General features: G+C 45.1%; 1 protein-coding gene across 1 annotated transcript in view; it reads right to left on the bottom strand.

Moving 5' to 3' along the window:
- Nucleotides 1-2,070: 2,070 nt before the first annotated feature.
- Nucleotides 2,071-21,525, bottom strand: part of LOC129384193 (uncharacterized) — a 126,821-nt gene continuing 107,366 nt past the window's right edge. Inside the window, exons 23-29 of the mRNA XM_055069411.2 lie at nt 18,981-19,076; nt 18,057-18,152; nt 12,437-12,532; nt 4,616-4,711; nt 3,025-3,126; nt 2,533-2,634; nt 2,071-2,189 (exon numbers count right to left, since the gene is read on the bottom strand). Coding sequence (XP_054925386.2) covers nt 2,071-2,189; nt 2,533-2,634; nt 3,025-3,126; nt 4,616-4,711; nt 12,437-12,532; nt 18,057-18,152; nt 18,981-19,076 — 707 coding nt within the window. The remainder of the gene's footprint in view (nt 2,190-2,532; nt 2,635-3,024; nt 3,127-4,615; nt 4,712-12,436; nt 12,533-18,056; nt 18,153-18,980; nt 19,077-21,525) is intronic.

Here is a 21,525-nt window from a genome sequence, read left to right as displayed (position 1 = left end):
TAACCACAGCACCATGCTTGCTACACAGTTAACGGAATGTTATGTGCCAAATACGCACAGATTTCCATAAAGAGGAAATCCATGGAAACGGTTTAAAAATTATATTCACGAATGCACTGTGCTGTGTCGCCGATTTTGACACAGTCTTTCCCATCCTTCTTGCATTTCGCGTTTTCGGTTGCATCACATGGTTTTCCTGGCATGCCTGGAGCTGGTAAACGAAACATAAATTGCACAGTTTCGCAATTTCCGCTGATAAAACAAGCATTCTCTCTAATGGCACATAACAATTGTGCGAATATGCGATGTTTCAGATTTCGTCAAGAGAAAGTGGTGAATTACGGAAATAAAAGTGAAACAAAGGTTCCCCAATGCGTATTGCCGTACCATTTTTACAACGCATTTTCTTTCTCGTTATCTTGTATTTTTCTTTTTCTTTATCACCATCGTAACACTTGAGGCTTACGCATGATAACAGCTGCATATAAATCATAACCACAGCACCACGCTTGCTACACAGTTAACGGAATGTTACGTGCCAAATACGCACAGGTTTCCATAAAGAAAGAGGAAACCCATGGAAACGGTTTAAAAATTATACTCACAAATGCACTGCGCTGTGTCGCCGGTTTTGACACAGTCTTTCCCATCCTTCTTGCATTTCGCGTTTTCGGTTGCATCACATGGTTTTCCTGGCATGCCTGGAGCTGGTAAACGAAACATAAATTGCACAGTTTCGCGATTTCCGCTGATAAAACAAGCATTCTCTCTAATGGCACATAAGAATTGTGCGCATATGTGACGTTTCGAGTTTCATCAAGAGAAAGGGATGAATTATGGAAATAAAAGTTCAACAAAGGTTCTCCAATGCGTATTGCCGTACCATTTTTACAACGCATTTTTTTCTCTTTATCTTGTATTTTTCTTTTTCTTTATCACCATCGTAACCCTTGAGGCTTACGCATGACAACAGCTGCATATAAATCGTAACCACAGCACCATGCTTGCTACACAGTTAACGGAATGTTATGTGCCAAATACGCACAGATTTCCATAAAGAGGAAATCCATGGAAACGGTTTAAAAATTATATTCACGAATGCACTGTGCTGTGTCGCCGATTTTGACACAGTCTTTCCCATCCTTCTTGCATTTCGCGTTTTCGGTTGCATCACATGGTTTTCCTGGCATGCCTGGAGCTGGTAAACGAAACATAAATTGCACAGTTTCGCAATTTCCGCTGATAAAACAAGCATTCTCTCTAATGGCACATAACAATTGTGCGAATATGCGATGTTTCAGATTTCGTCAAGAGAAAGTGGTGAATTACGGAAATAAAAGTGAAACAAAGGTTCCCCAATGCGTATTGCCGTACCATTTTTACAACGCATTTTCTTTCTCGTTATCTTGTATTTTTCTTTTTCTTTATCACCATCGTAACCCTTGAGGCTTACGCATGATAACAGCTGCATATAAATCATAACCACAGCACCACGCTTGCTACACAGTTAACGGAATGTTACGTGCCAAATACGCACAGGTTTCCATAAAGAAAGAGGAAACCCATGGAAACGGTTTAAAAATTATACTCGCGAATGCACTGTGCTGTGTTGCCGATTTTGACACAGTCTTTCCCATCCATCTTGCATTTCGCGTTTTCGGTTGCATCACATGGTTTTCCTGGCATGCCTGGGGCTGGTAAACGAAACATAAATTGCACAGTTTCGCAATTTCCGCTGATAAAACAAGCATTCTCTCTAATTGCACATAAGAATTGTGCGCATATGTGACGTTTCCAGTTTCATCAAGAGAAAGGGATGAATTATGGAAATAAAAGTTCAACAAAGGTTCTCCAATGCGTATTGCCGTACCATTTTTACAACGCATTTTTTTCTCTTTATCTTGTATTTTTCTTTTTCTTTGTCACCATCGTAACCCTTGAGGCTTACGCATGATAACAGCTGCATATAAATCGTAACCACAGCACCATGCTTGCTACACAGTTAACGGAATGTTACGTGCCAAATACGCACAGGTTTCCATAAAGAAAGAGGAAACCCATGGAAACGGTTTAAAAATTATACTCACGAATGCACTGCGCTGTGTCGCCGATTTTGACACAGTCTTTCCCATCCATCTTGCATTTCGCGTTTTCGGTTGCATCACATGGTTTTGCCGGCAAACCTGGAGCTAGTAAACGAAACATAAATTGCACTGTTTTGCAATTTGCGCTACTAAAACAACATTTTATCAAGAGAAAGGGATGAATTACGGAAATAAAAGTGAAACAAAGGTTAGCCAGTATGTATTGCGGTACCATTTTTACAACGCGTTTCTTGCTCTTTGTCTTGTATTTTTCTTGTTCTTTGTTATCATGGTAACTCTTGTGGTTTACGCATGACAACAGATTCATAGAAATCATATCCAAAGCACAGTGCTCCCTGCACTGTTAACGGAATATTATGTGCCAAATACGCACAGATTCCTATAATATATGGGAAAACCATGGAAACGCTTGAAAAGTGCTACTCACGAATGCATTGTGCTGTGTCGCCGATGAGGACACAGTCTTTCCCATCTTTCTTGCATTTCGCGTTGTCGGTTGCATCACATGGTTTTGGCGACATGCCTGGAGCTAGTAAACGAGACATCAATTGTAGTCTTGCAATTTCCGCTGATATAACAAGCATTGTCTCTAAGTGCACATAAGAATTGTCGAATATGCGAAGTTTTGTTTTTCGTCAACATTAAGGCATGAATACTGAAATATAAAGTGAAACAAGGATTCCCCAGTCCGTATTGCGGTACCATTTTTACAATGCATTTTTTGCTCTTACCTTGCATTTTTCTTTTTCTTTGTCATCGAGGTAACCCTTGTAGTTTACGCATGATACCAGTTGCGTACGAATCCTAAATACACCACCAAACTCGTGGCACAGCTAAGAGAATGTTATGTGGCAGACACTCATAAATTCGCATGAAAAATAAGGGAAACCCATGGAAAGTGTTTAGAAATGTGACTCACGAGTGCACTGCGCTTTGTCGCCGATAAGGACGCAGTCTTTCCCATCCTTCTTGCATTTCGAGGTTTCTGCCACGTTACATGGTTGTGGCGGTTTACCTGGATCTAATAGAAGAAGCTATAGATACGGTTTGTTTCATGGCCACTGATAAATGAAGCTTTAGCGTTAAGTGCGGATAATAATTTTGCGAATAATCGAAGGTTTCCAATTCATCAAGGAAAGTGCAGAATGCATCATCATCTTCATCAGCCATTTTCATGTCCACTGCAGGACAAAGCCCTGTCCCTGCGATGTGCAACTACCCCTGTAGTTCACCTACCGATTCTTACTAGGGCCTGCGAATTTCTTAATTTGATTGCCCCACCTATTCTACCGGCGTCCTCGACTTCGCTTCCTTTCTCATGGCACCCATGATGTAACCTAATGGCTCACCGGTTATCTAACCTACGCATTACTCGACCTGCCCAGCTGCATTTCTTTCTCTTAATGTCAGTTGGAACATTGGCTATCCCTGTGTTCTCTCTGATCTACACCGCTCTCTTCCTTCTCTTAATGTTAGACGTGAAATTCCTCTTTTCATCGCTCTTTGTGTAGTCGTTAACTTGTTCTCGAGCTTCTTTGTCAGACTGCAAGTTTCTGCCTCTTATTTTTGCACCAGTAAGATGAACTGAGTGTACACATTTGCGTTCATTGATAATGGTAAGCTCCCAGTCAGGATGTCATAATGTCTGCCGTATGCGCTTCAACCCGTTTTTATACTTCTGTAAATTTCTTTGTCATGATCAGGGTCCCCTGTGAATAATTGACGTTAGTAAACGTACTCCTTCACAGTCTCCGGAAGCTGTTGGCGATCCTGAACTCTTCCCTTGCCAGGCTTTTGATCATTATCTTTGTCTTGAACATACTAATCTTCAGCTGCACTTTTACACTTTATGTTTTACGGTCTTCAATCATTTGTTGGTGTGTTGAATTGCCGAAGTAAAACTCAAATTACTATTTACCACTGAGTAATGCGGCAATGCTTTTTACCATGCACACTTAGCCCTGCAGGTTGCATATTTCTTTTTTCTCATCATCACACTTTTTTTCATGGTTGTCCACTTGACACTGCGAAGTATCCTTTTTTCTCATGGAGGAAGTTTTTAACGCGATAGCCTTGATGTCCCTGTGTCGAAGAGAATGTGGCGTCCGGCTTCCAGTGCTGACCGTGATTGAAAGATGATTCTGAAGCATGCATACACAGCCACGTAGGCTCTACGTGTAGCGCAGAGACGTTACTTAACTAATTTCCTAAATTTAAATGCGTCAGAAAACGCGCTCAATATGAATTGTACGGAATCGACAGACGTGATAACGTCGGACTGTAAACTGAATATTGGACGAAAACTTAATTCTGTTCCGGGAAACTGAAACACAGGCGACTTTTCCGGCGTTTCTACCATTCACAGAGCAGTGCGCCCGCCTCCTTGCATCCAGATGGCGCCATCTGGATGCCGATATAATGTGGCAGTACGCATTTTTTTAAGACCTCTTATTTTTATCCCTTCAGGAAATTCGGAGAAACTTCAGTTATCATAAGGAAACATTACATACCTGAGCAGAATGTCTTGTTCTCCCCTTCGACACATTTCTTTCCCATTAAGTGGCATTTATTGGTCATTTCTTTATCGCAAGTCTGCTTGCTGGGGTCTGCGCAAGTAACGAAGAAAAAAAATGTTGTCAGCCACCTGATGTTGCTACGCTGCCGCAAAAAGGTATGGCAGTTTAGGAAGTGAAATCAGGGACATAGATGAATGTGGGTAACCCGTAAACATGTTATTTAGGCAATACGTGAACGATTGCATGCGCTTACCTGAATTTTCTCTAAAGCATACAGGTAATCATAGATGAATAACATGCGATATACAGGAACTTCATGTGAAGAAAAGGAGGAATCAAACTGAAAAATGAACTTCTTTTCTGCTTGGAACCGAATGCGCACGCTTTGCAAAGTGTGTGCTGGTCTGGTTTAATGAGGCTTCGGTGAAGACTGCCGGTTTGTGTATTTTTTTGAGCATTTATGTATGTCACCTTTATACCCCAGTGATGGCAGCACTACTGCACGAGCAATGCAGACAAGGTTTGTAGAAGAGAACAAAGCGGGCGCTTCTCGTAGTCCTTTGTCTGCGCTGTTTTCTCAGTATTTTGTTGTTTAAGAAACCAGCCGAAATTAGTAGTTAATAATAATTGTGGAGCGCTAGCCTGCCCCTTATGACAATGGCGCTGTATGGGGAACATCGAGTATGTCGCAGGCGTCGTGTAAAATTTCACCTTAGGAACTCGAAGCTGGCCAATAAACCCCCTTGCGCTATCCCAAAGGCGTGACGAGGCTGTCACATTCGACATACTGACTGATCGATGAACGAGAAGAATTTCAGGAACCGAGTGCCCGGATTTTTAATGCTAATAGCAGTCTTGGCATTCTGAGTCAGACCAGTCTTTCTTCTCGGCCGTCTAGCTATCCGACCGAAGATGTAGGTCGATGTCGAAAATAGTGCAATCTAAAAGTGTGGGTTGATCCTGAAGGTAGTGCAGTTGTCTGCTCAGTTTGTTCAGCAGCACTCCCATGTCTATGTTATGAGGTCACATGCAGAAACAGTCATACAATTGTTCGCATTTCCACACATTTCTGCCCCATGGTGTGACGCACCGTTCCCGTAAGTATGTGTGGCACTGGGCTAGTGCCGCTATATAATGAATCGTTTTTACGCCAACTTGTGTTTGTGTCACTGCGGATGTGCAGATGGGGCCGCTAGGTGTGTGCTAGTCGGTAATTGGCCTTCTTCAATGTAACCCTTTAATGCCAACTAAGTCGTGTTTGTACGTGCCACGGTGTATGCGCGGAATTTGTAGCGGCACCGCTAGATGGCGCAGTGTGTCCATAAGGAAGCGTCAGAGAGGAGCCCGGCTACAGTATATGCCGCATTCATGTCATGGCTATTCGCAGGCTTATAGATGGTCATCGGAGATGGCTCTTGTTTAATTTTAATGCCTTCGCATTTTTAGCATACCTTCACTCACTTTCCGGTGACTATCTATCTATGTACGTAATGTTGTATGCATGTACGTTTGTATCTAACCGTTTTCCCGCCTACCTGGGTCGCCGGGTAGTCCGTGGTCGAATGGTTAGTGTGCTAAGGTATCAGGGTGCGAAACCAACCGTAGGACCAACGTGCGTCACTGAGTATGTGTTCATACGTGCCGCTCTTCAACGAACGTCTTTCATGCAGGCGCGTATCCCAGTTGATGCAAGACGGGGCAGGCGCCGATGTTTGAAGACACTCTTTCAAGCCGATTTGTACCACTGTGTATGGTCCAAGAGGCCTGTGCTGCCCTTCAATAATCCTCTCTCATGCCAACTTGGGTCTCTCGTTATGTGCTTGTAGGTACGTGACACTCTTGAATGAACCTATCTGACGCAAACTTGGGTAACCAGGTTTGTGCCACTTGGAATGTGGCGCTCTACAATGACGAGAAAGTTCCGTAAAATTTATCCGATGCTGAGTGGGATTGAACCTACGTCGTACAGGTTCCTTAAGGACAGCAACCCGATGCAGTGGCGGCCTGCGCCACAAATGCACTCGATATGTACCACTTCGAATGACCACCTTTCACGCCGACGCTTTTGTGAACAGCGCCGTAAATTCACTGAAGATGTGGCGCTCTTCAATGAACCCCTATAGGTGACTTGGGTCACTGAGCATGTGCGACTTGGTGTGCGGCGAACGAGGGAACAATTCTTCTCGGCAGGGCTTCTCGGCACTTCTCGGCAGGGCTACTAGATGGCGTAGCGTTTCCAGAAAGAAGCACTAGAGAGGAACGGGGTTGCCGCATGACGCGTTTCCCAGCGTCGCACGCACGGGCGCGCTATGCATTCCGGAGGCCTTGTGCAGGCTTCGCGGCGGTGTCGCTAGATGGCGGCGAGTGACCTTATGGAAGCGCGACCGATGAGTCCCGTTGCAGTACACGCCTCAAACATAACTCGTTTCGATGGTGGCAATCCGATGTATCGCTATATATATACAACACTTATGTGTGCCCCGAATGGTAGTACCAACAAAACAGTGTATGTCTCAACAAGTTACCCTGACAGCCAAAGTAGCGAGAGCGCTTCTATGTTCTACAGAGGAAAAAAATTCGGCCGTTAATCCCGAAGGACGAGGCACTGACGCTGACTGTGATAGGAATCTTTAGCGCTGCGCTCAAACTTCACTTAAGGTGTTCTAAGTATAAGCTCATTCGATTGATGCGGACGCGACCTACGGGGGCGCGGCCATATTGTTGGCACTCTTAAGAGCTTTAGCACGCCGTGTGGTGCCTGTAATGGCATACAGTGAACCCACACAGTAAACTTGCATCACCTTGAAGTTTGAGCGCTCATATTGTTTTGCACTTTGACTCTTTAATACTCTGTGAAGATTTAAGGTAAGTGACATGTGCTGCGAGCGTTATGCTCGATGACATTGGGGTGGGGTCTGCATTCTGAACATATTGAGGAATAATTTAGTCAGGAATTAAACACCTGGTATGAGCAACTACAGTGGTTCAATAGTGTAGCATGTAACCCACATAAAGGGCATGGATAGGCGTATAGCACACATTTAACCGTTATTTCTGTTCCATATTTACTGCTTCCGAGCACACGGAAACGCATAACTGTCTTCCAGAAATGTCTCCTGATTTTATAACATACGAGGGTGTACGGCGCTTGCTACCTAACCTGAAAACAGCATCCTCAGCCGGTCCCGATAATATTCCGAATAAATTTTCGTACAGGCGTGCCGAACCAGTCGCATATGTTTTGATGCATGTCTCCCGTCTTTTTGTTTTTCGAAAATTCCATAATTCCTGATGATTTGCGTACGGCACGTATAGTGCCAGCGTTTAATAATGGCGATCTTCTCTACGTCGGCAACTACAGGCTTAGTTCTTTAACTTTCCCGCCATATAAGGTGTTGGAACACATAGTCACACAATACATCCCCTCCTTTCTTGAAGAAAACGACTGTCTGTCGCCTCCCCACCACGGCTTTTGGAAACACTTATCAACAACACACTTGGTCACGACAATTCACGAGTTCCCCGGATAGCTTGATGCGGGAAGTCAATTTGATGCTATCATCTTGGATTTTAGTAAGGCGTTCGGCCTCCATCACACACAGCACACTCATTTCGAAGTTACAAAGCATAGGCCCACCTTTTAACCTGGTCAATTGGATTCGTTCCTACCTTTCTAATCGTAAGCAATAAGTGCAAGCGAGTGACTCCACGTCTGGCGTTCTGCCTGTAACATCAGGAGTCCTTCTAGGTAGCGTTTCTGGACCTGTTTTTCTTTTTTCAGTATACATAAATGGCATCGTTACATCCATAGCTACGTCAAAAACAAGGATAAAGCTTTTTGCAGATGACGGCATACTTTTTGAAACCGTTATCACTCCCAGTGATCGATAATGCCTACAAACTAACCTTTTTGCCATTTGGTGTAAGGATTGGTCTATGAAACTAAACAGTGATAAATCAGTCTTCATGCTCCCTATACACAAAAAATTCCCTCTTATTTACACGTATTCTCTCAACAATTGCTCTTTGACGGAGATTGATGAATATAAATGTTTAGGTATTGCTATTACAAACCGCTTAATATAGTCAAGTCATATTAGAAAAACATGCTCATCCGTTTCTAAACAGCTCGGTTTCTTGAGGCACAAACTAATAACAGCTACATCCGAAATAGCACTACTGGCCTATAATGCATTTATCAGACCTAAATTAGTTACGGTAGTGTCGCTTCGGATCCATATCTCAAGAAAGATATTAGGAAACTTGAGAGGGTGCAACGAAAGCGGTCCGTTTTATATTTATTGCTTACCAAAGAAATGACTCGCCGTCAGCGCTCATGACTAGTAAGAACATCCTTGTTTTATAACACCGAGAGAGAGATAAAACTTTAGTATGTCCTTGATAGGGTTCAGGGGTGGCGGGGGTCGGGAGACTAACCCCCAAACCCTCCCTTCCTCAGACGGCGGCCAGTCCTTGTTTTCTGGCGGCGTCTTCGGCCATCCGGACGGCCCAGAGCTGCCCCTCTGGGTCCAAGCTGAGAGGGGCACCGAAGAGCACTTGCTAGGCTGAAATTTGACCACTTTGTATAGTTTGGTAAATTAGCATTAAACCTGAAACTTACTTAACACACCGAATTTCTAGACAAGGCAGCATAGAGATGTCCATACTCTTGAACCTTAATTCGAACGCACAATATTTTTCATGTATTCTTTTTTTCCTCGGACCGTACATGAATGGAATGCGTTACCGTTGGAAGTATTTTGTGATGGGGATAATCCTGACTTTGAGAGCTGTTTACCCTTGTCTTTGTGACCACACAGTACAAAATGTGGTATTTTTTTCATATTGCGTATAGGTATTAGTTGTGCTTAGCACTTTTGCTCTAATCTGCTGACTTTTCTGACTATAATTATGCACTATACTGTGTTCTACCGTTTCACTACGCTTTTTTGTTTCTGTGTGTGTGAGTTTTTTTTTTTTTTGTCAGCTGCTTTTGTTATGCCACCCTGCTTGCTCTTTCAACCACAGTGTGTTGTGAATAAATAAATAAAAATAAGTAAATGCATTCTGAAGTCCTCGGCGACACCGACGGGAGAAATTCGCTATATTTTCCATGTAATTGCTAGCGCGAAAAGTTCCTTTATACGACATGAACACATCATGCCGGCACATAGGCATCTCTTAAGCGAACGACCCTTTCTATACGTATATTCAACTTCTTTTCATGGCGCTCTTTGGCCAAACCTGGCCCTTGTGCCACTAAACACAACACATCATCATCATCATCATCATCATCAACTTCTTTTCCGTGTCACTTGTACACTTTTGGGTGTCGGAATTTATTCCCGCAAAAGAAAGAAACCATGAAAAAACGTAAAAGTCAACTCGTACCTATGAGCTCAGGGACAGGAACGTGTCGATAATCGCGTGAATTTTTGGCCACGCTGTTTCGCGTTCGTGGCGCAAAAGGTTCGCACAGTATGCAACAGGCGGGGTCCTTGTGTGGTGTTAACCTCCTCATGACTTGATTCCTCACAGGAGTACCGTAGTTCCTTAACGGAAATTGTTTATAAATTAATTTCTCATCGTCTTGGCGGCATACGTAGAGAACTCTTACTGCGCAGTACAGCTGATTTTGCTGTCTCCCTTCAAAGTGATAGTTTGGAACAACCCTGCCTGGCGGATTGTTGCACTGTAGCGTTCCAGTTAATAGTTATCTCCGATATGTATTATTTTCTCAATGACAGACGGACGTGCAAGGAACACCATTATGTTTTGTGAGTACCATTGTTACAGTACGAATGTTCGGTATACTTGTGCCGTCTTTTTCTGTTTCTAAATTAATTAAATTCTTGTGAATTACCTGCCGAAACGACTATGTGAGGTATGCGCTACTGGGAGACTCCAGATTAATTTTGACCACCTGGGGATCTTTAACGTGCGCCTAATTCAGGGTACACGGAAATTGTTGGATTTCATCTTTATCGAATTCAGCTGACGCGAGAGTTATTTGATCTCGCGGCCTTGGGCTTAGCTTTTCGCTTTCTCTCTCTTCGTCTTTATCGTGCAGTACTATCATGTATCAGTTTGAGAGGGAATTTATTGAAACTGTGCGAGCCTCAGAAATTCTCCCTAATGAACACACCTCGAGCGCCGAATGGTAACTTCACAACTGCAACAAGTGCCCTAGAATAACCGAATTAGCAGGTTAATTAATAGCCGTCGGTGGAATGTTATCGAGCACCATAGATTTACGGACGTCCGCTTCTGCTATAATAATGCTTTTCTTAAACGCAGATGTTAATATCTGCTACACTGCGTGATAAAAACTTTGCTCTTTCTTTAATCGACTTGCACACTTCAGAGTATGAATTCCAGTCATCTTGCTTTACTTCAGTTTAGCACTCCGCGCAGGTCAAAAAGTTAGTTGCTGTGATAAGCTACAATTCAATGACAACTTTCCCCATCGTCCATGGCACGCCCTTATACAGGGTTTGTCCGAAATGAAATGTCAGTGATAATATTGTGAAGCGACTATGGGTCCCAGTGTGCTATTACCGGTTGAGATTGGTGGAAGGGGAAGTTAGCGGACCCATACGTTTTCGATCAGTCATCTACGACCATCTGGAGGGTAAGGACAGGCGTTTTTGTGAGACTTGTCTTCATTTCCCGTGCAAGCCCTAATGCAGCGCGCGTGGGAACAAAGGATTGCCATTAAGTTTTGTGTGAAACCCGGTAAGTCCACAGTAGAAACTTTTCCCCTGGTAAAGAGGGCCTTTGGTGTTAATCGTTTATCGGAGCATTGTGAAGGTTGTGAAAAGGTTAGCGATGAAGCTTGCGCTGGACGTCCCCCAACGACCATCACCGAAAATCAATGTGTCGTGTGGGAGAAATCGTTCGAGCTCGGACCGTTGTTTGGGTGCTCGTTTAGTGGCACAGACATTAAACTTTCCAAAAAATATCGTTCACGAGATATTGAAAAATAATTTGCACATGCGAAAAGTGCGTCCGAAAATTGTGCACACTGTGCTAACCAAAGACCAAAAATTGAGCTGAGCTGAAATGCGCCAGGTGCTTTAGGACTTGTGTGAAAGTGACCCCCACGTTTTAGACAATGTCATCACAGGTGACGAGTCGTGGGTGTTTGAATGCGGCCCTGAAACAAAAAAGCGAAGTGCCGAGTAGCACACCTCGATGTCTCCTCACCCCAAGAAGGCCAGAATGAGCAAGTAAAGTGTGAAGACCATGCTTATTGTGATCTTTAACGTCAGGGGACTCGTGCGCCATCAGTTTGTGCCTCATGGTACAACTGTCAATGCCTAATTCTAGGTAGAAGTCCTCAAGAAACTCAAATTAACCGCGCATCGTGTCCCGCCTGACATCGTGGGCGATTGGAAACATAACCATGACAACGCACCAGCCCACACCGCCTTCTTCATGACTAGCTTTCTGGTGGATTCAAGGGTGCCAACGGTTCCCCAGCTGCCCTACAATCCTGACGGGGCTCCGCCAGACCTCCTTTTGTTTTCGCGTTTGAAAACTCTCAGGTAAGGACATTATTTCGAAACACTTGACAAAGACAAAGCGGCTTGCACCAAGGCTATAAAGGACATCTCGGAAGATGCCTAGGCTGATGCCTTAGATGTCTAGAAATTTCGCTGGAGGCAATGTGTCAACGCAGGAGGAGCCTATATTGAAGCCTTTTAATGTGTTGTACCAATGTGATCAATAAATCTCTTTTAATCACACCATTGACATTTTTTTCCGGACATACCCTTATAGGTTTGCTCAGTTTTTCATAAATAGGCTTCTTACCTGTGCATGTCGGGCCGTCCTTGATCTCTATGCAGTTGAGATGGACTTTAGCGCACCTTTTCTTGTGTTCGTCCGGACAACCTCGGGGCCGTGGGTCTGTTTGAACAGGTGTATTGCACGATGTTAGCGAGGTTCCCTATATAAGTGGAGGATATTTTTCTGTGACAGGCAAACGCAGCTTTATATCATTTATGAAAACGTATCTCCAACTCGATAAAGCAAGAGACCATGTTGAATCGTTCTGCTGCAAGCACAGTTGTATATATTGCAAACTGGATTGCACCTAAACGCGGTGTCCCGTATTAGAGGAGTCGTGTTATTTTTAAAGACAATGCCTTTCTGGGAGAAATACCCGCATTTTTTTCCGTATCGCGGGTGTGCGTTTTCTCGACACTTTCTATATTTCGACTGCACTATATCTGATCCAGGCGAAAGTCCAGAGTAAATCATGTGGACCGCTCTCTTCGGCATGTGCAGTCCGCAAGTGTAATCCCTAAGGTAGCGCAGGGGAAGTATTCCGTAAAAGCCCACCTAATGGACATGTCGATTTCATCTGCTGCTGAAGTTCTAATTGGCTAAGCTGGGCTGTGCGTCCGCAGTAACAAGGCGCCACAGCCAATCAGCCCTTCAGCACTTCAGCAGTAGATGTAATGAACCTGTCCACTAGGTGGACTCTTACAGAATACCTCCTTTGTAAAAAAAAATAACAAATAGGCGGTCCCACGCTGCTCCTTTTCTCCGCGTGCGAGGGATGATGCAATAGTGCCTTATATGCACTGACTGCGCCCAAATGTCACCCCTACATCGCTCGGGAAGACATTGCCTTTGATCAACATCAGCTGGAGGTTGAATCGCCTGCGAACTTTTTTGTTACCGGGATAAATTACCATACCTAGGCGGTTCCTGAGAAGATTACTTCGGTATGACAACTACAGTCTGGCGGGGCAGACGTTCTTGCACCGGATTGCCTTGCGGCGATTGTTCCTTTTGCACTATTGTGCAGTAATCTCAAAGTCGCTTTGCGCTATGCACAGTCGAAAAAGTGGTGGAGACATCCGCCACAATGCTGCCTGGTCAGCTGTGCTTGCGTTCGAAGCGGGTCGGTGTGGGTTCCTGGGGACAATACGTGGGTATGGCAGCTACAGTTTGATGGGGCAGACGTTCTTCCACCGGATTATCTGGTGGGGAGTGTTTCCTACGCACGAGGGCGCAGTCATCTCAAGGTTGCTTTGCGCTATGCACAGTCGAGTGCACAGTCAAATGTGCTTGCGTTCGGAGCGGGTCGATATATGTCTTTTCTGAGCAGTGTAAGTACAGTTTACAAGTTACATACACACACTAACACGTTTCTCACTGAACTTAGAAAAATATGCGCTATCGCGTTCAGTATACGTTCAGTATACAGTAACGCTTGGCTGAGCAGGCTACCAGGTTTTAATTGGTCTTAATTTAGTGGGTTCTGGGGTCCTCTAATGATCACTGGCCCCTTGATTTCCGTCTTTGCCTTTTCTCTCTATCTTCAAGGAATCGCAAAATGAACTACCGTATGAAACTGCTGCTCTTTTTATGTTTTTTGTTTTTTCTGTGACATTTCACCAACTGAAGTGCATCGCAGTCAGAAAAGCGCAGCGCTGCGTGTCAGAGTCAAAGACATCACCAGCGGATCAACATTCGCCAGTCAAGCTTTTTGCCTCACAAAAATAATAGTGTCACGGACTCTGATGCAGTGCGGGTTGCGGAGCTGGTATTGCAGCAGAACACGCAACGCGAGATGGGTTCACTGACCGAGAGTCTCGCGAAGACCGCGACCTACATGTTCATGCATGCAGGGGTGAAGGGCGCATCCACGATGCTCCTCACGACCGGCAACCTCAATCAACTGTCATTGTCTGTCAAATCCAAACATCAGGCCTCTGGATTTTTGTTTATCTCCTTGCCTTGTCAAATGAAACCAAATTTATTTGACATCACAAAGAGCGTGGCGGAATCACAAAGAACCTACGCAAATGCTGGGCTAGGGCTCTGTGGACTGTATAAAGTAAGTTGAGCTCTACAGACAGGAGAGCAAAGGCACAGTTCGGCATAAAAGAATTATGTACACAACAGCTGTACAACTGCTGTCCAATAACTTGACTTTTGTGTCTGCCACTTAAATTTCTTAAAATCTCAGCCAGACTCGAATGCCCATTATTTAAATTATTGAGTCTCTTCAATTTCTCTCCTTCAGGGCCTCTCTCTCTCTCTCTCTCTCTCTCGTCCTCCCTTCTACACTAGCATGCAGGGGAATATATGTCTATGTTGTCAACCCTCAGCATGCTAAAAAAGGACAAAATTTACCTCTTCATCAAATTTGGATGGGAAATGCGTTTAATCGTTGGAGAGCTTAATAAAACTACACCACGGCTTCCTCAATACGCACAACCGGAGCGAGCGCAAGCGCACAACTATCTCCGACGTACGACAGACTAATCATGTCGTTTGATAGGCAAACAATTCAGCTTTCTTTTTTCTCGTTCGCTAATGCAGTATGCAGACGTCGAAATACGCGCACGTGCATAAGCCGTTGCTGGAGCCTAGACTTCGCACGAAACCGGCCATTCGGCTGCACTCACCATAGATTCCCCACACACCCTCCTTTAACACACCCCGACTATGCAGGCACCCCTAACGACCTCCTCGACCAGCGCATTACAGAAACAGAAGTTCAAGCCGAACTCCAGAGACTTAACACATCCTCAGCCCCCAGCCCAGACGGGGTACATAACAAGGCACTCCGGAATCTGGACGCCGAATCCATTGCGGCCCTTACCGAATACTGTAACGGGTGCTGGCAAAGGGGAACCCTCCCACCGCAATGGAAAGAGGCCAAAGTTGTTTTCATACATAGACCTAGGAAACCTCTGCTCACCTCTAACCTCATACCCGTCTCTCTGACCTCTTCTATCGGCAAACTGATGGAACATGTACTCCAGACTAGGCTCTGCTGGTACCTAGAAAGCAATGATCTGAGGGCCCACCTGCATGTTTGGATTTCGTCCTGTGCTTTCCACACAGGACGTCTTCCTACAGTTAAAACATCACATTCTAGATTCCCAAACCAACGACACCAAAGCTATCCTAGGTGTTGATTTTACTAAGGCATTTGATCACGTTACACACTCAGCTATTCTACAAAACCTTACAATCTTGGGAGTCGGCGGCAGGATGTACAACTACATCCGAGACTTCCTCAGCCACCGCACAGCCACATTTCCTTTCAACTACCACAGCCTCCCAGGTTACACACTGGGGGCATGAGGTACGCCCCAGGGAGCCGTCCTTTCCCCTATATTATTCAATATAGCACTCTTTCACCTACCCCAACTAGCTCAAAATCCCGACATCCATTTCAGCCTCTACGCCGACGACATCACTGTTTGGACAAACCGAGGCAGTGACGCCGAAATAGAACAACACCTACAATTGGCATTAACCACCATCGACGCATATGTACGGGAGCGTGGCCTGACTTGCTCGCCCTCAAAATCGGAGCTCTTACTCTACCGCCACAAGCAACATGATTCAGTCGTTCCTCCCATCATCCTTACGCTAGGTGCCCATCCCATTGTACTTTTATCCCAAATCCGAGTGCTAGGGCTAGTTCTCCACTCTCGTGGCGCGCAAGGAGAAATCGTAAAGACTCTCCAAACACACGCTCATCAGACCGCCCAACTGATTTGCCGCATAGCCAACCGCCGGGCTTGCTTACGCGAGGGACACAAGCTTCGCCTCACCCAGGCTTACATGATAAGCCGCACTGCATATGCTCTTCCATACCTACAACTTCGACAGAAGGAGAGAGATCGGGTAAACGCGCTCCTACGGAGTTGCACGAAAGCAGCTCTACGCCTTCCTCCCAGCACATCCAATGACCGACTCCTCAAACTCGGTGCCCACAACACCTTTGAGGAACTCAGAGAAGCCATATTTATGGCACAAATATCCTTCTGTCTAACTCAGAGGCTGGCCGCACTCTGTTATCCTAAATAAACCTAACCCCAATTACACATCCTACCGAGGGGGTCCCCATTTTTCCTAATCTCCGCTCTAACCTGAACGAGACGGGAACCGCAGAATAGCAAGGGCTCGGGCCCCACACAAACAGTATGGCGATGACCATGATGACGTGGACGCAGCGGAATATACGTCAGGCCCCCGTATGGCCCTGGCGGTAGCCGACAATCAAGCAAAGCTTCTAACCTCCACCTCAATTATCACCAGTTCCACCACAGAAGCAGAAGAGGCAGCCATCGCACTTGCTCTCATATCTACATCTGCCACCAAAATTATCACTGACTCCAAATACGTCATTCTCAACTATGCCAATAGCTACATATCCTGCGCCGCTGCGCGCTTACTACGCTTCTGCCAGCCCCGGCACCGCATAACCCTAATCTGGACGCCAGCACATGCTGGCCTCCCTGGCAACGAGGAGGCTCACTCCTTGCCGAGGTCTCACATTCCGGGCAGTAGGTAGGAGACGAGCCCCCTCTACGAGCCGGGGAGGACCTGCTTTCCTTCCGTGATATTCTCTCGTACTACCGGGACAAAAGGAGGGAATGCACACCCCCAGCCCCATTCTTCACCATAGAGCAGGCCACACACTGGCGACGACTACGAACTCGGACTGCTCCATACCCCATACTACTACATGCCCGATGCCCAGACCAATTCCCCTCAACATGCAAACTTTGCGGCAAACCAGGAGACTTCCTATACACCCTCCTCACATGCCCCACCTTCCCTCATCCTCCATCACGTGCCATGGCGGAGCCTTACTGGGAGACTCTTCTGACCTTCACTTCCGCTCAAGACCAGTGCCAGATCATCTCCAGTGCTATAAGAAGGATTGCGCTCCAAAGGCTCTCCTTCGCTTTGTAAGGGTGCCCCCTCACAGTAAGGGAGCACCCAAGTGCCATGTAAAGAGCTTCGCCCCCACCATTCTTATCATTGGCAATAAATGTTTCTACCGCCACCACCACCCCGTAGATCGCACACCGGGTCCGCCTATATGGCTCGCAGATAAGTGCAATATTAAGGAGTAACTCGTACGACCTCATTTCAACAAGGTTTCTATTATGCGAACATTCGTGTTCTGAGAATGTTTCTATTGTTGTACGCGAAGGCTTGTTAGCCGAATGCCCCTGTGTCTTTCTCCCACTCGTAGTTTTCCTTATGAAAATTATGAGCAAAACACTTATGTTAATGTTAACAAAGAGCAGTGGCTGTCGCCACACATACGCACCAAGCTCTCCTTAAATATTCTTTCGAAAAAAAACTTCCACAGAGGAGCGATGAAAGAGACAACCATCCACTATTTCATTTTTGTCTGTCTTTGACAAAACTTTGCAGTTTCGAATACTTCGTTTAAGCGTCTTCTTGCTGCTAAGCAGCTCAACAAGTGCCGTAAAGTTTTTCAATGCTCAAAGATAAGTTGCCTTAATACTTATTGAAAAAAAATACCACACACACAGGTGGGTCGCCGGGCTATGGAGTTCAATCGCTAAACTCAAGAGACGAGAGTTGTTACCACAAAAACTAAGATTATGGCGACAATGTAGTGGGTGTCTTGCGATACTACCTCTGCAGAGGACGAAGTTGTCTCCATCGTCGCACGCTTTCCCAATTTTGCCACATTTCTTCCTTAACTCCTCGTCGCATTTTGTTGCGCTTCGAACTATTTTGAAAGGAAAAAAAGAAAGCAAATATTACACTTTTAAGCTTTACTGTATTACTGAATACACTTTAGAAATTACTTTTCTTTCCAGACCAAGAATAAAAAGGAGTGGTACGTGTTGTCTATGAATTTATATTTTTTTGCTCGCTTGATGCAGTGACTTGAAGTTTTTTTTTTTTTTTTAACGTGCTGATCTCCCAAATTTGCCACCAAGTGGCAATGTTTCCAATGTATAGATCTGCCTGGAATAAATTTTTTAAACAATACCTGAAGAAATGAGCTGTTGTCTGCAACGCAGCAATCTTTAGGGAACATCTCTGGGCCTTCCATGCGTCCCTAAGGCTGTCGAAGGTTTAGGTAGCTACTCCGAAATATAGCTTACTAATGGTTATGCAGGCTACCGTATAAGGTAAATAAAATGCTGCAACGTAGTAGCAGTTTTGTTGTAGTAAAAAGGGAAAGAGAATGCAGGAGCTGGAGATCCACGTCCACCGTAGCCATCGGCTAAGTCATTGAGGAACAACAACAACAGCTTCTCAATGGATACGTGAACTCTCCAGAAGCCGCGAGAAAGATGCAAGTGAAGGTAAAAGTAGAGGGGAGGACTGTTATAATATGATGGACGCAGAGAAACGTGAGAAAGGTAAGAAGTAAACTGGAAGAGCAAATACATGACACTGCACCAAATACAAGAAAAGCATGACTGTAGCAAACACAGAAAAAAAGAGTAAACACGCAAAAATGTACTGACAACAGCGACAAATAGCACGGCGCTACAGCTGAACACTGTGTTTCTATAATCAAGACTTAAAATTATCAGCGCCTTACCCGTACACACAGAGATACCGTCGATAACCTCGCACTCCATCCCTTCACGAGCGCACACCCTTATCATCTGGGCGTTGCATTTTCGGGGATCCCGTTCTGTTGAAAGAAAAAAAAGCGACACGTTAGTCACTTATAGGCCGATGCTGAATAAGACTGATTAATTTGAGTTTCGTCAAGAAGACGAACGAATGGGGCACTGAGATCCGTCTAGCAACAAGAAGTTAGAAATCAAATACGAATGAAGGTTCAGACCTTACATTCACCTTTAATGTTCATGAACAAACGCAACATTATTTTTTAAACGGAAACGTTCTTTCTTTGTAAAGGTATATCGGCCGTAAGCCTGTTGTAAACATCCATCGTGTTGTGATGGAACATTGACTGTTATTTAGAGGAAGACAAAACAAGGTGAGAAAGGCATGGAGGTGAGCCAGACGATTGTCCAGTTTTATACCCTACGTGCTGGCGGTACGTGAAAGGGGGAGTATAAAAAAAGAGGAAGAGAGTGATCATTGCGTGCAGGCGGCAAGGAGCACAGCTGTACAACAAACGGTAACTCAGGTCCGAGCACTGTGAAACCGGTTGCTTTGTCGCAGAGTCCGTGAGAAACCCCTCACGAGCAGAAAAAAGGCGGCGCACAAAATGAACAATAATTTATTAACCCTAAAACGAATTGCCAGAACATGTTAAAGAAAGCACTACATGCGCAAGTGAACTTTATCCTTTGACCCTGAAGGGGTCCCCGCCTTTAACACGTGCGTGTCCCACGGCAGTACGCAACACTTTGCCGTTTGAGCTGTTCTGCGGGTGTTTCCTAAAGCTTCAAGCAGCGTGCTCTATGGGTGCAGCTTCGGTGATGTCACGTGAGTGTACGTTCCACGATCCTGAAGCCGGCGGATGACGCATGCTCGAAGGCATATCACCCGAGCATGATGTCGGTGATTCCCGACAACTTCGAAAACACTGCCATAAAAGTTTGGAATTTTCATAGTTTAACGACACTTGCATATGGGCTAATGGCGCATTGCAGATTGACGGAAAATAAGCGCACAGGAAGACACACACGAACAGCCGAGAAAGACACAGCACAGGCGCTGAAATTTTCGTAGCTGTTATTTTCCAGTGTCAGCGCTTCAAACTGTCTCATTAGGCCGTTTTGTTGCCGCAGAAGCTTGATGTGGGCGAGTTGGTTTTGCATACTTGAAGAAAAGAGCGCTACAAAGACGCGGACTAAAAGAGGAACATGCTCGTCGTACATGTTCCTCTTTTAGTCCGCGTCTTCGTAGCGCTTTTTTCTTCAAGTGCGTCTTGTTGCAATTTTGTGATAACTTGTGAACTCACCCCGTTCGTTTTACTTAGCCGACATTGGCCTTGTCATTCAATCTTATCAAATGAACTGTTAATTTAGGGACTAAACGTCATGCTCCATTAGGATTTCAACGACATTTTTTAAATTATTTTAAACAGGTGTATACACTCGAGAAATCATGGACGCTTAGAGAATAGCTCTGTAATGAAGTGGGCTGCGTGAAAAGAAGTAGGCGGGGAACATCGGCGGCACTACATCAGCCCGTACTTAAGTTTCCCGAAAGGCTGGAAGTGCTGCCTTGATGCGGGGTATGCGATACCCCTACATGCGTAAGAAACCTACATGCCGACCCTTCGGTCATATGTCGAACTTCGCCGCAATGCGCCAACGTAATTCAATGGGCTCTATTTGTATCGGTGGCACTTCAAGAGGGTAGCCGAATTTCAGCATCTTTCAGTTAGCAACGTCAAAATGGTGCTTCTTTCCAATCCTCGTCGTAGCTTCCCGGCAGCGTTACAGTCGTCTTTTGGTCAGCACCAAACCACATCTGCAGGGTAATCACGAACAAATACCAAGAATGCGCATGGTATTAGAAGGAAGCGCCCTCTTGACGTCGCATACTGAAGCTTGTTGGAATTCGGCCGATAATTTAAGATAAATTTTATTTAATTCCTGGATACGACAACGGCAGCTGTAGCTAGCGACCGCTCTGATTATTACCATATAGCGAAATATCATGTAGACAGAAGGGCGTGTCGAGCAAGGGTATGTGTGAATACCCGCCCTATCGTGCTATACAGACAACTAAGCGGCCATCTAAAGTCGGGTTCCAATTTTGATGAAGCCGGCATAAAAAAAAAACAGCTTCGCGAAGAACAGCATCGAAGCTAAAAACGGTGTAACTAATTTGCTGTCCAAACAAGATGGCGGCTGGGCAGAGTGTTGAGAAACTCGCCAGGAAGGTCGCCTGAGCGTATAACGAAAACTGGTCCCACTTTCTCGTGCGCTTAATCTAAGATACGTTGTGGTTTTCGGTAGATCGCGAGCAATGCATGCTGCATCTAGCCTTTTTTCCTTGTCGAAGCAAGGTTGCGCCCGAGCGTGTAGATGTCTATTTGGTGGAAGAAAATAGGGAGACCCCAAATAAGGGAGGCCTACAAAAGACCTGCAAAAAAGTTCCAATAATGGTTCAGCAAGTTGGATACTCGTAATTTTTTTTAAAACATAGGTAGTACA

The sequence above is a fragment of the Dermacentor andersoni genome, chromosome 8 (assembly GCF_023375885.2).
Source record: "Dermacentor andersoni chromosome 8, qqDerAnde1_hic_scaffold, whole genome shotgun sequence".
Lineage (NCBI taxonomy): Eukaryota > Metazoa > Arthropoda > Arachnida > Ixodida > Ixodidae > Dermacentor > Dermacentor andersoni.
Note: the sequence above shows the minus strand (reverse complement) of the source record. Positions and strands in the feature narration are given on the sequence as shown.